This window comes from Rhipicephalus microplus, chromosome 9 (genome assembly GCF_043290135.1).
Source record: "Rhipicephalus microplus isolate Deutch F79 chromosome 9, USDA_Rmic, whole genome shotgun sequence".
In the NCBI taxonomy this organism is placed as follows: Eukaryota; Metazoa; Arthropoda; class Arachnida; order Ixodida; family Ixodidae; genus Rhipicephalus; species Rhipicephalus microplus.
The window spans coordinates 4,107,841-4,121,162 of NC_134708.1; the positions used below are offsets into that span (position 1 = coordinate 4,107,841).

The following is a 13,322-nucleotide window of genomic DNA, read 5'->3' on the forward strand; positions in this document are numbered from 1 at the left end:
TTTTTTAGATGAGCTGACACCTCAAATGTAAGTATGGTGTATTGCTGCGTGCCATATTGCAAATCGGAACAAGGCAAACAAAGTAAAGTAAGTTTTCACGAGTTTCCTGCCACAGACATACGGGAAGAATGGATCGAGGCAATTGGAAGAAAAGGTGAGTCTTGTGTTTTTGAGAGTCGTTTCAATTCAGAACGAGTTGCAAGCTAGCAAGAAGCACCAGGGTGCTTTAGTAAACTTTATTTCCGTGTGTTATGCTAATTCACTGAGCTAAAAAACATGAAAGCTTTTTTAAAGTACCGCGGCTAATATGGCAGGCTCCACAAATAGTGCCAAGAAATTTAAATATAGCACACAAGAAAAAAGTAAATATACGAAATCTGTAAATTATGTAAAAATGCGTAGCGGTGGGTTGCGAGGGGTTCGAGCACCCTTCCCGAAGGCTGCCTCAACAAATGCCGCCGAAATCCATAAAAAAATTAATGATATGAAATATTTACGTGCTGCCTCCACAGTTTGTCTCTCTGTGTGTGTGTGTGTGTGTGTGTGTGTGTGTGTGTGTGTGTGTGTGTGTGTGTGTGTGTGTGTGTGTGTGTTTAGCGATGGACAACTCTTGAACACTGGGTGTCACTGAAGTTAGCGACCGAATTTGGTCAAATGTATTTCTCATCTCAAACCTCTATCTTCCCATACAGCTTTGTTCGTTTCTGTATAAGCTTACTTAAGGTAATTAGAAACGTTACGCCGGTAACGAAATGTGGCGATTAACTGTTCACTCTATATAGGGCTGGCAGGCGGTCGGGTATAATGACATAATTGAAGTCCTTCGTGCACGTATAGGCAGTTTGTCACAGAAGCAGACGCATGGTATCAGTCCGTCGCCCTCCTGCCGGCCGCACAGTAGCAGACGAACAGGTTATAGGTAGCGCCACCTACGGCGAGCGATTGAACGAGAGCGGGGACACGCGCTCCCATAGGAACCCCGCTATCTGAACAGGTCAGGAGTGTAGTAGGTCATGGTCTATTTAGCCGTCTACGGTGAGTATTAAAACCATGAAGGAAAAAAAAGTATAGTTTTTCCTTTCTTCATGATTGGAACATACTGAAACTATTGTGTGCTAGAATATACTATACTGTAACTAAACTAGCTAAACGTTCAACCGTCCAACTCGCTTTAAAACACATTTTGACGTTATTCAAATTATTCTACGCATACAACAAAAGCGTTTAACTTTAAAAGTGCAAGAGAAATAGTTTATATTTATTTTAGTATTACGTATGTGACCATTAAAAAAACAACTAAAAGCATCATCATCATCACGTCGTGACGTCGTCTGCAAAATTAGTTTCTTCACGCGAGAAGGCTTGTAGCAGTACGTTCACCTTTGTTTCGTTCTCTTTCCTGCTGCGGTACCAGCTGCTTCTGCCTATAATCGCCTTACTCATCAGCTATGACCTCTCCGTGAACACTTAGTGTGGTGAGCTTCGCAGAATTAGTTCAAGCGGCCGACTCAAATGCCGGTTTTCGCATGACTTCGATGTAAACATGGGAGCCTTTTGGGGCAGAACGGCTGAAAGCGAGGACACTTGCATATTCTGCAAAATTGCTGCGGGCAAGGAGCCGAAGACAACTCTTCTCTACCAGGTGTAGCTTGGAAAGTTGCACCCACCACAAGTGCTCATTCCTATCGTTTCGTTTCAGGACGAAGATTATGTCGTCTTCTCGGACATTCACCCTGCATCGACACATCACTACCTGATTGTTCCCAAGAAGCATGTGAAAGATACGAAATCGCTATCGCGCACCGATATTCCTTTAGGTGAGTGTCTCTTCAAAAGCCCCCCTCACCTTTTACCTGAACTATCCCTTTTATCTACGGTCGCAGACGCGTCACTCGCCGCCTTCGAATGGAATTCGTTTGTGCAGGCTTTCCGAGTGGACGAATAGCAGTTGTTTACCTTCACGACCATGTTCGACGATCATTCGACATGTCGCGTTGCAAGACCAACGTCTAGAATATTTTTCTCCGCTCGATACAGCCAGAAATTAAACTCTGCATGCATTTCGGGCCTAATTAGTTCATTCTCAAATTTGTGCAAGTATTGAAGTTGACTGCATGATGGCAGGATAATTAGATTGTTACACTACTAAAGCTCTCGCAATATGACACATTCCTTCATTTTCTTTCTGGGAATGTAATACTGAGTGCCGTGGAATCATGCCATGTGAATTTGATGCATTTGCAGACTGCATGATAGTTTGTGACTGAAGGGGCAATTTCACTTGTAACCAATGAATGCCGTATACTTATTCTCTAACGTACAAGATTAGGAGTGCTGGTACAACTTGGTCGTCTATCTTGATCAACCATAATAAAATCTATGGTTCAACAGTATAGTCCGGTCAGGAGGAGGCATAGTGAAAGGAAGAAGGCACAGAGTCTAGAAATGCCTACCAAAGAAGAAATATGGCTTCAAATGCTCTAAGACGTTTCAGTTGAAATGGCTTGGCATTTTTAAAGCCATTTCTTTCGTGGTCGGCGTTTTTATGTGCCTTTGTTATGGTCTGCTAATGTAACAACTGCACCAAGTGGCCTGCCATAGTGTCACCAATTGAGAAGATTAATTACTTTATCACAGCCCCGACTTATCTACATGCACATGTCCAAGCAACATTGCCAAAACAGAATAGGCTCTCCAAGGAGATGGAAGAGAAATGAGTAATCTGTAATAGTGTAAGTGGCAGTTTGTAAAGGTAGTAGGTCGGTCAGTCAACGAGCTTCATTTGAGTCCTGAGGAACTACAGAGTCGTAGTTGCAAGCCGCACCCACAAAGGTTTTGGTGCCCTGACTTCTCTTTTGTGTTTCTGCTAGTATATTTTCTTGGTGTAAAGGTAACTTACACACCATTTCATATACGTGGCCTGACACACTGTAGATTGGAAAACAATGCTGACAACTTTTCTCAAGTATCTAAATCTTGGGTACGTCATCCCTGTGTTGCAACGCAGCTCAATTTCTGCTCCCCTCTTCTAAAGAAGCTGACATTGCATGACAAAAATATGTTGTTTCTAAATAATCACTTCCAATTCCGCTTTCTTGCAGTAAATCATCTTGTTGAGATTGGGAAGCAAGTGCTGGAACAGTGTGGTGGAAGCATGGATTCCTGCAGGTACGCACTTATTTAGGCACCATTTATTGTAAATGGGGGTTAGTCTTGCGATTTCTCTAACCCTTTCTGTTTTGATGGGTCCCTTTTGCACTGTTTAATTAATAATGAGAAACTAAGTGCATGTCATTATGAAATAAGAAATGAGTGTTGCTAGGTGAGAAATAGTGTTTTATCAGAGGAACAATCTATTCAACTAAAGTGGGCAAAGCGTTGCCTGTGTGTGTTAGCCGAGTGCAAATCTTCTGTTATGTTGCATATTTAACATTGTGATTTGTTGCTCTGGGAATGTGATTGTGTATTCGGGTAAGATCGATCTGGTTGCCTTTGATGATCCAGCATTTTCCCTTAGAGCAGACTGTATGCTTTCTCATTCACTTGTCATTCTCTCTCGTTGTTCTGTGTAATTGTGCGACCAGCAAGTGGCTGTCTACAAAGTGGCCTAATAATTAATGTTCATTATTGCTCACTTAGCCTTACAGAACATGAGAAATTATGTGGTTCTTGCACATATAGTTTCTTAAAATTAACTAGAGGTGACTCTGGCTCTGCGATGGTTTGGCGACCGTGGGAATGATGGGTAGTACACGGATTTGCCTAGTCTTTGTACTTACTTGCAGGAGGCGAATCGCACTTGTGGCTTCATTTATTTCTGTGTTTCGGTTTCATTTTGAAGGAAAGAATGAACCCTTTCGAACTTCATGACCCGATTTGAAATGGTAAGCATTAAAGAATAAGGTGGAGAAGCGCAACCGCTGAACATTTGCTGATTTTTGTTTTGTGAGAAAACAGCTCCAAACCACATGAATACACATGAAGCTAAATATACGTAGATTAGACAAATCCATGTACTATCCACCATTTTCACGCTCGCTGAACTGTGCGTTGCAGCTCCCATAGACACTAGCGCCAGAGTTCTCTCTAGTGTATATTTAGGAAACTCTATAGTTCTGAGGGAGGTCTACATTTTCACAGAGCTGAAAATGCTCTATAGCTTTATCTGCACAAAGCCAAGAATTTACCTCATTAAGACAATAAAGCCGACTTAAACATCTCATCATCTCGCTATAACATTTTATGCCTATCACATTCCCGTAATCTTTATCACTATTCTTCACTTCATGTTGATTTTTCTCAGTTACCACCAGTTATTTTTCTTTGCTCTGTTGTTGTAATATAGTATTATATTGTTTATGTTATTGTGTCCTATTTTTTATTATGACATTTAATCAGTAACCAATGCTGATCTGCCCCTTCTCCGTGTAATACCCTATAGTGATGAGGGCATCGTGATAGTAATTATAACGCAGAATCTTCTAAAACAAGGCCATGTAGGCTATAACACATAGCAAATACACAATCCTAGCAAATACACACTATGGACTGCACAGAAGAAGCGGTTGTCTGGTCATTCATAAAGTGAGCTAGCCCAGCTATGAATTGTCTCGTAGGATGGGCTTTCACTGGCCTCCCTTCACGAGCATCTCCCACCTGCACCTGCACGTGATTGCCCCCGTGGCAGATATGTCCATGCTGGCCCGTCTCGTCTTCAGGCCTCGAACACCATGGTTCAGTCTGGTCAGTGCATTCTGTCCATCGTGTGACTTTGCAAACAATGCATGGCAAGTTTATTTGTCAGCGATCACTGAAAAATATCGGGCATCGTTTCATCTAAGTCATGTTGTCCAAACATATAAGATATCGAAATGACTTGTTTGTATTACGGACAGTTTACGGTTATGCTATATAATTTTGTGTTCAAAATCAGGACCAAAGATTTCCCCTATTTAGTGGCTTGCTATCTTTAGCAGTTGATCTGGAGTTTAAGTTTTAGAATAGTGTTGCCAAATATTGAGAATGCAGGTATATAGGGGCTGTGCCTTAGTTAAGGTACCTTATATGCATTGTGTAATATACAACATATATGCAAACCTAATGCACCATATCCCTTTAGTTTCAAATTTTCAGTAAGGTGGGAAAAGTTTTTTTTTTTTTGAAGAAGCATGCGAAAAATTATGGAGACTGTAAGTACAATGGTGTTCATGGTGGAACCATTTCCAGTATATTAGACACTAGGATTCCTTTGTTGCATTTATTGGTGCACACGTCCTTCTAATTTCCTTTAAAGAGTGTTAATTTTTGTCCCGTCAGAACAACGCATGATAAATACAGTATACGGCTAATCATCTTACAAAACCAGAAACTGGTTTGTTTTAAATCCGGGAAAAAGAAAAAATTTTTATGGTTAACACTCGCGCATGGCCCCATAAAGGCACACTAAGCATCCACAAGCCTACTTTCTGAGACGGTGCTTCGTCCTCGCGCTGTTACCTGAAGCTTATTCCAAGTTTTCTTCTTTTCTGCATGTTTGGCACGATGCAATACAAATGAATCGTGGTGTCCAGTGTACTCGACATAAAAACTTTCTCGCATTGCGAGCAAACTACTGGTTACAAAGGCGACCTTTTTGCCTCATTGTTTCAAGAGGACATCAGTCAGCTCGCACGAACATTTCAATTGCATGAAGAGAGCTTCTAAAATAATTTTTCATATATAACCACACCATGCGCACGCTTTTTCTCGTGGATGGCACTCATGTTCTAAGTGGGACTGACCGAGGAAAAACATTCACAATTATATTGCTCGCCTCTTACAGAAGCTGCAAAAGTGGTTTCGGCTACGATTGTGGCTCCGCGTGCTTTTCTGCACCGCCTTTTTTCGTATGTCCAGTACACTGTATGGAAATGGATATGCATATATGTTGTTTTATACAACGCGTATATTTTATAAGGTACGCTAACCAAAGAAAAGGTCCTAGATGGTGTCTAAAAACCTGAGTTTTTAACCAAAGTTTGTAAAGGGCTATGGTTATGCACCCTTCGCGACTCTAGTGCCATGTTATTAGTGTGACTGCAAGGTTGCTGTAGCACTGCCCGGCTCTAATCGTAGTCATTGAGGCTCAATTTGAAGGAGCTGAACATACATGCTAGCTGAATGACATTCAAAGCAAGAAGCATTTGATCAGAGCTTGTGTGGTGGCACCATTCCCTCTTGCCGCAGGTGGAGGACACCATCAGCTACTTGGAGCAGTTGCAACCACCAGCCTCCTCTTGAAGCACTACCTAATAGTATTGTCACCTTGGGGACCATTTCTTCCCATCTTGTATCTCGTTGCTTGTCTGCATTCCATGTTTTTGGCTGCGATCACCTTGTCCATCGGCTACCAGGGGTGACTCTGTTACTGCTGAAGTTACATTGAACAAAAAGTTCCAAAGAACAACCACGCTGTATTAAGGATGCAGTATTAAGAACAGTGAGCTCAGAGAGGACTAACTTAATATAGTTGTTTGAGGTGACTGTGCCCTTTGGAAAACGAACAAGTTTGTTGTTGCGGTAATTGCATGCTATGCACAATTGCATGCACTTATTTGGTGCCTTTTTGTCTTTCGGTACATATTTCTTATGGCTAACGCATGGATTAACGACATAGGGCATCCAGCCTGAAGTCGCTACTGGTGTTCAGCAGTGCACACAACACACAGCCTGCAATCTAAAGAGCTTACACATTCTCACAAGAAAGGTTTCTGGAAAAGTGCCTGGGAAAATTGTGTTCATTAGACTGCAAGCATTTATTGCACAGCTGGATTAATGCGTATTTATCTATGTAGATCATCAAAATAAAGCTGTCTGATTATAGCAAGACTTGTCACTGGCATTGGAGGTATGCAATGTTCTCTCAGTAATGCACTATTTTTCATCCTTCACACCACAACCGAAGTTGCCCACTGTGTCAAACAAAAAGTGTTGTTACCATTACTGTGACATTTAATTTAATTACATGACTTGTTTTTGGCCAATGTCTAGACCTTGTGTGACAGTACGTAGGTGCGCATTGGGTCCTCGAATGAAGGGGAGCATAGTGTGTCTGCTCATCCCCCCAAGTGTGAAAGCAACAAGCTTCATATCGGATGCAAATGAAGTGGTCTCACAAAAGCCAGCTTTTTTGGGTAAAGGTACGACATAAGCATTTTCTTGAATGTAACATCATGGGTCTTTGGTCGTCATTATATATAATAAAAAAAAAAAAACATGCATATCCACAACTTTGCATATTTAAAAATGGCATGGAAGGTCTTACTTGGGAAGATATAAGGGAGAATAGGTGCTCCCCCTTTGATGATTCAGGGTGGTGCATCACCCCCCCCATGCAACCGCGTATGCTTATAGAACCCTATGTTTATAGAATGCTCACTGTATGCACACTGTGCAGCTGTGATTTTCATCTTTGCAGAGCGTACCTTTTTATCCAATGCTGGAGCAGACGAACAATATATGCATTTATTAAAGGCAAAAGACAAACACAAAATGTCTCCCTCACATTAATCAGCTCATGACACCAAAAACAGCTTGAGGGAAAAGAAAACAAGGCCAGTGCCACCTCGTATTTCTTTCTGACGGTGTCTACGGTACAGGAGAGAAAATACTTCCGAGATCCGTGAAACCGGCGGAGGGGGGGGGGGGGCGGGAGGGTCTTCACTGTAAAATTTAGAAAGTTACAATTTCACCGGTATTTTGTCTGTCTATGGTGAAATTGGAAATTTATCTACGTTAGACAGATTCTATATCGCTGAAACATGTTGGTGGGTGGGTTTGTTGGTTCGCATCCATGAAAAATGAGTAAGCACAACAGACAAGGAAAGAGCGCTGTCTTCTACGTCCTTGTTAGTACTGACATTTCACCATGACCAGGTCATGTGCACGTAGCGCTATCTCCCTTGCTTGTTCCTTGATTTATGGCTCCTACCTACCACGGTGGATCGACCATGAAACCAGTGGGTAATATAAGGGGAATTTCGGGGGCAAAGTTCCCTACGCCTTGGGTTGTGCGTTCGCGATGTATGTAGTAGTAGTAGTAATAGTAATAGGTAGCCACCTCCAAGGTCGGACTAGAGGAACGGCACGCACATACCCTTTTCAATTGAGCAGGAAATCGGCGCACGTTAATCATAAATAAGAATTGTTGTTTTTAATGAAATAACTTACAGAGACGAGTACTTGTGACATAATCTCCAATAAAATTTGCCTTGAATTTGATACTAACTAAAAAAAAAAACTAGTATCAGAAGGACGCACGTTGAGCACTATCTGACGAGAAAGGGTTGCCACGTTAAACTCCCTGGGCATAACTTCCTTGGTTTTAGCAAGGTTAAGCGAGGGTTGGGCCGCAGTGCCATAACTAGTATATAGCCATGAACTAGAAGCGGTGAAAGGTGGGAAGTAGACAGGGAGCGCTGGCCGTTGAAAAGTACGCGAGTGCCACCTCTCGTTCAGTCCTGAAGACGCCCTAAGGGAAAAGAATGTTTTGCGGATTCCGAGTAATTTTAAGTTTCTGAATAACTTTCTCTCATTGGCAACAGCGATGGTCTGCCTTAACCTAATAGGAAATAGGCAAAAAAGGATTATAGCTGATGAGAAAAGCTACTTATAAAAAACGACTCCTGGTTATGTGCAGAATAGAAACACTGGGACATTCTAGTGAAATTGCAGTGTCGCACTACAGAATGTGTGGCTTCCCAAAATGTTCAAAACTTAAGGGGCTGCATGTATTTCTAATGGGCGGTGTTCAAATGTCATGGGAAGCCACGTGCTCTACTGTATGTAATTTTACCACCATGTTTTACCAGAATGTTCTAGTGGGTTTCTGCTCCATATAATTGGGAGCCATTTTTGGCAACTAGCTTTTTGATTGGCCAGATGTGACTTTTTTTTGTCTGTTTCCCATTCATCTATGGCAAGACACCGTTGCTGCCACCGAGAGGTGGTGCCAAGCACAAATGTACCTTTAATGTACCAAAATGCTGGCAATGAAAATCTATGTATATATTCCCATTGTTCATGCTATGTTACTTTTTTGGTCTGGTGTAGCATTTCACTTGTGTGTTTCCTTGAAAGTGTTGCCGATTGGTAGCCAAAGCTTCGATGTCTGAACGTCTGTTTTGTGTCAAAACGCCTATAAATACTTCCGTGTTCCTCCCAGACCACGTCGCATGTCATGATCGTGGCTGGTGCAGCCACTTGCCAGCTTTGTGCACATTTACACCAGAGACAACTCGCCGGGTTGCACCAGCCTAAATAGACGCCCTCGTTATTTTGGCGCCTGTTTAATTGGAGAATCGGGTGATTCGAACGTGTTTTTGTGATTGCGGCAACGTTTGTCCTAAACGTGATTGATTCGGACGATAGCGAGCACGATGTGCCTGTCCTAACGGCCGGCTGTGGGCTTTCAGAAAGGCGCGTGGTTGTCACGCGCATGCTTACTACAAACGCATTGTTGGCGGCCAGGGATTCTGCGACAATCATTTTGGATTTTTGCTTGGCGCACAAAAACTGCAATAACTTAAACCATTAACGCACTGTGTTAAGTGGTAAATCATGCATGAACGAAACCTATGCGAGTTTGATTCTGAATATATAAATGGTCCGATGAGATTTAAAAAAATGCACAGCATATCCACGGAGTGAATGATGAGTGGGGTGAGGCGTCTGTCCATTCGTCCGTCCGTCCGTCCGCCCGCTCCTATCACACTTGAGCGTGCATCATACAAGTAGGCGATCACGTACCACGAGAGAGGGGATGGACAGACCCACGGCATTAGGAGCTTCGCCCCTGAAGTATAACAAAAGGCGTGCGCAGGGTTCCCGTTCAGGCGGGGGGGGGGGGGGGGACGTCATCGCAGAGCCCCTCCCCCTATTAGGTCCCGCCCAATAGCCAATGTATGGGGCGAATTTCGTGCTCCCCTGTGAATAGCTCGCGCGCACTCGATTCTATAGATATAACGAGGCAACAGAAAGCACGACTGGGTTGATTGGCGGATCATGGGAGAGGCCTTTTCTTTGCAGTGGGCGTAGTCAGGCTGACGGTGATTATGATCGGTGTCCATGATTGCGCCAACAGCGATGGTGGTCAAACCTGCAACAGTTTCGGTTTCGCCACGTGTCTTCAAAACTGCGTAGGTGCGCCATCCACGATTGTGCAAATTAGCGAGCCAGGTTTATTCAGCTGGAGAAGCGGCGTCCAGCCGTTTCGTTTCAATGCTGCCTTCAGAGCTGCGTGGACGCTATGGTGGTGTCTTTAGCGACCAGTTTCGTCCACCGCTGACATATGCGGCGCTCATTTTGGACAACGCGCGCGCTTTGTCGTAAAATTCAAACACGACGGAAGCTGTTGAACTCCTCGCTGTTGAAGATGAATAGAGAGGCATGGGGGATCACATGGAGCCTCTGCGGCTGGCCCTACTACGTCCAGTGCTCCACTGGCGCGCCCACCGGACTTTATCCTGGAGCGTGAGCTGCACCGTCCGGTTCCGAAATGGCTGGTTGTGCCTCCCACTTATTGGCGTAAATCATGGTGGGACCTTCGGCCCTTAATTGTGTTCAGGGTCCCCCTGCAAGTTCCCCTTGAGGACACATGAGATATTTGAAGGTCCGTTCGATTCGCCTGCACCACGTGAACCAGTTCACGAGGTGCTGCACCTTGCCATTCGTTTCAGCGGTGCAGCATTGACGACCGCTGAACCCTGCCATTCGTTTCGAAAGGTGCAGAAGAGGTGCAGCACCGGTTCACGATTTTCCTGCACCTCCTTCGCTAACGGTGCCGGCTTGGTGCAGCCGCGCGTGCAGCTGAGCAGACGACGCAGCACTTAGACGTAGGTGGCTTGGGCGCCGTACCTGCCTCTACAAACGCGCTGTGTATTTTCAAGATGTTTGCGCCTCATAAACTTTCCGCATGTGCGTTTCGCCATAGGTCAGTGTCTGATTAACGGTGTAAATTAACCGAAGAGAAATAAGGCCAACACCTTGTCGGCACATCGTCATTTCTTTCGGGTGTCGTGCTCTGCCTGCACCGCTGAACTCACGCTGCACAATTTCTGAACTTCGCGTGCACAGCCGTGAACCGGTTCCGACCGGTGCAGGTGAATCGAACGGACCTTGAGTTAGTTGAGCTTTCAACTCTTTTTGAAGGCTGATTTTTTTTTTTTTTTTTTTTGCGTTCCCGCGTTGAATGCCTTCAAGTGTGTTAGACTCCGAAAATTGCAAAAGCCGCTCGACATATTCGAAGAAGACAACGCTATTACTCGACCCTGGACCCCATGCTCGTTCTTAAAGTATTATTTCATATCATGCTTGAATTGTAATGTAAATAAATATGAAACCTATATTTAAAACAAAAGAAGATGATGTGCGTCCTCCCTTTGTAATTTCTCTTCCATAATCTTCAGCCGCGCGGTCCGTGTGCTAACGTAAAATTCGCTCGCTGCATTGCGATAGACGAGCGAAAAGTAGCCGGCCATTGTTCGGGCGAAAAAATTATCATAACGCGCGCGTGGTGGTGTTAGTGGTCGTGGTACATGTTCAAGGCACGTTTCGGCCTATAAGCATGCAGTCGCATTGAGGGTCAAGTCGCAAAAGACAAAAATTGCGGGTTTAATTTAGATTTTTTTCACGCAGTATGAATACTGGATATACGTATATACATCGATACAATAAAAAGGCATTGATGTCACTTGTTTATATTCATGGTACTTTCGATGATTCGGCATTCGTCGAATTCTCACTTTTTTTTTTCTTGTCCCGTGAAATCCAAATTAACGAGTTTTCTTTAAGTGAAGCACACGAATTTTCCCCGCCCGCTTCCTCTCCCAACTTAAAACTAGTTGATACGCCTCCGATCACTCCGTCAATGTCGATCTTTGACGTGAACTAGTTTTCCGAGTGTTCTCCCGAAAGGTCATTCTGCTTTCGTAGCTGCCATATAAATTCCGCAACAATACCCGTGTGACCGCAATGTTCTCTTGTTGAAAATGTACGTGTCATTTTGTAGATAGTGAAAAAGGACAGACGTGCAATCTGGCCTGTCTGGCGTGTGTTTTATTCATGTGTTAGTAAATCATTCCTTTTATTACGATGTCTCGAGTACTTCAAGGACTCCGACGAAGACAACACTGTGATGATCGAACTTATTGGTGTGGAAGCACACCAATAAGTTCTGCGTTTCATCGTGTCTCTTCAGACGGTCGCCAGGAAACTCTCGTCGTATACCAGCGGGCACGTGCCTCAGAAATTGAGAAAGTCTCCCTATTCGCCTCTGCAAACGACGAAGACGGCGACAGTTAGCCAGTGCCCAAGAGTGGTTGTTAGCCGTGCTTTTAGGCCATCAGCACACAAACGGACGCATGAAAATGGAAAGAGAGAAGTCATGCGGCATACACCTGCAGCGAAATGAAAGAAGCGGAGCACGACTCAGAAAAGGTGTTGGGGAAAAGCGCATGGGACGAAAAAGGTCCGAGTCACGTGACGAGAGGACCAATGGGAGCAGCCGGCGGCGGCCGCAGTCGATTGCGACGCTGGGAAAGGCATGCGTCGTCGATGGGGAGGGAATCACCGCCGACGCTGCAATGGCGTGAGGCGAGCGCGGCACCGAACTGGGCCGCGGCGTGGCTGCTACGATGAGCTAGTGGCCCCCGCCGAGTCGCCGCCGGAAGACCGCGCTCGGAAGCACGGCGACCATTCCGGTGAGCTTTCTTTCGGGCTCCACGGGTTCTGGGACAGCGGCGAATGCGCATTCGGACTGATCACTGTGACGATATCGTGGTTGGTGGCCCTTGCCGGTGTGCTTGCTCGTGGCACTGTCGACGGGAAAGCCTCGAAAATCAGCTGCATTCACTGCAACGTGATGGCGATTGGCGGCCACGTAATAAAGTGCTCGCGATCAGCATTAAAGAGGCCGCCAGCCGATTTTTCAGGATTTGACGACCCTCCCGAAATACCCCGATGAGCGAGGAACGGTGGTAAGGCCTTCCAGCCATTCCGAAAGAGACATTGTCGGATTTTATGCTGGTCTCTATAGTTTTTGTGTCTTGCCTATGCAAATGTGCTGCCTGAAAGAACCGTGGTTGCTTTCGTTCCGTTGTGTCGGCCTCTCGACATCGGGTATAAATGTTTCCATGATAATCGTCGTACTTGCGGCACATATGCGCTCACCCTTGCCTCTCATCGCGAGGAACTTGTCGCGTAGATGTGCTTTCGAGAACGTTCCGGAGTTCGCGTATCATTATTTTGCCAAGTAATCCGAGTTTCTCGATTCATACTTCTATTGC

At 44.6% G+C, this 13,322-nt stretch overlaps 1 protein-coding gene across 2 annotated transcripts; it reads left to right on the forward strand.

The window, feature by feature from the left end:
* The first annotated feature begins 1,295 nt into the window (after positions 1 to 1,295).
* Positions 1,296 to 6,865, forward strand: LOC119163342 (adenosine 5'-monophosphoramidase HINT3). 2 transcript variants are annotated; one of them, XM_037415321.2, is made up of 5 exons: positions 1,296 to 1,642; positions 1,700 to 1,817; positions 3,102 to 3,168; positions 4,599 to 4,743; positions 6,226 to 6,865. In XM_037415321.2, the coding sequence occupies exons 1-5, from the start codon at positions 1,544 to 1,546 to the stop codon at positions 6,277 to 6,279; spliced, it is 483 nt and encodes a 160-aa protein (XP_037271218.2). In that variant the 5' UTR covers positions 1,296 to 1,543; the 3' UTR covers positions 6,280 to 6,865. The 2 variants fall into 2 exon arrangements, with proteins under 2 accessions (XP_037271218.2, XP_037271220.2); XM_037415323.2 differs by having other exon boundaries at positions 1,302 to 1,642; positions 4,617 to 4,743.
* Positions 6,866 to 13,322: the final 6,457 nt, after the last annotated feature.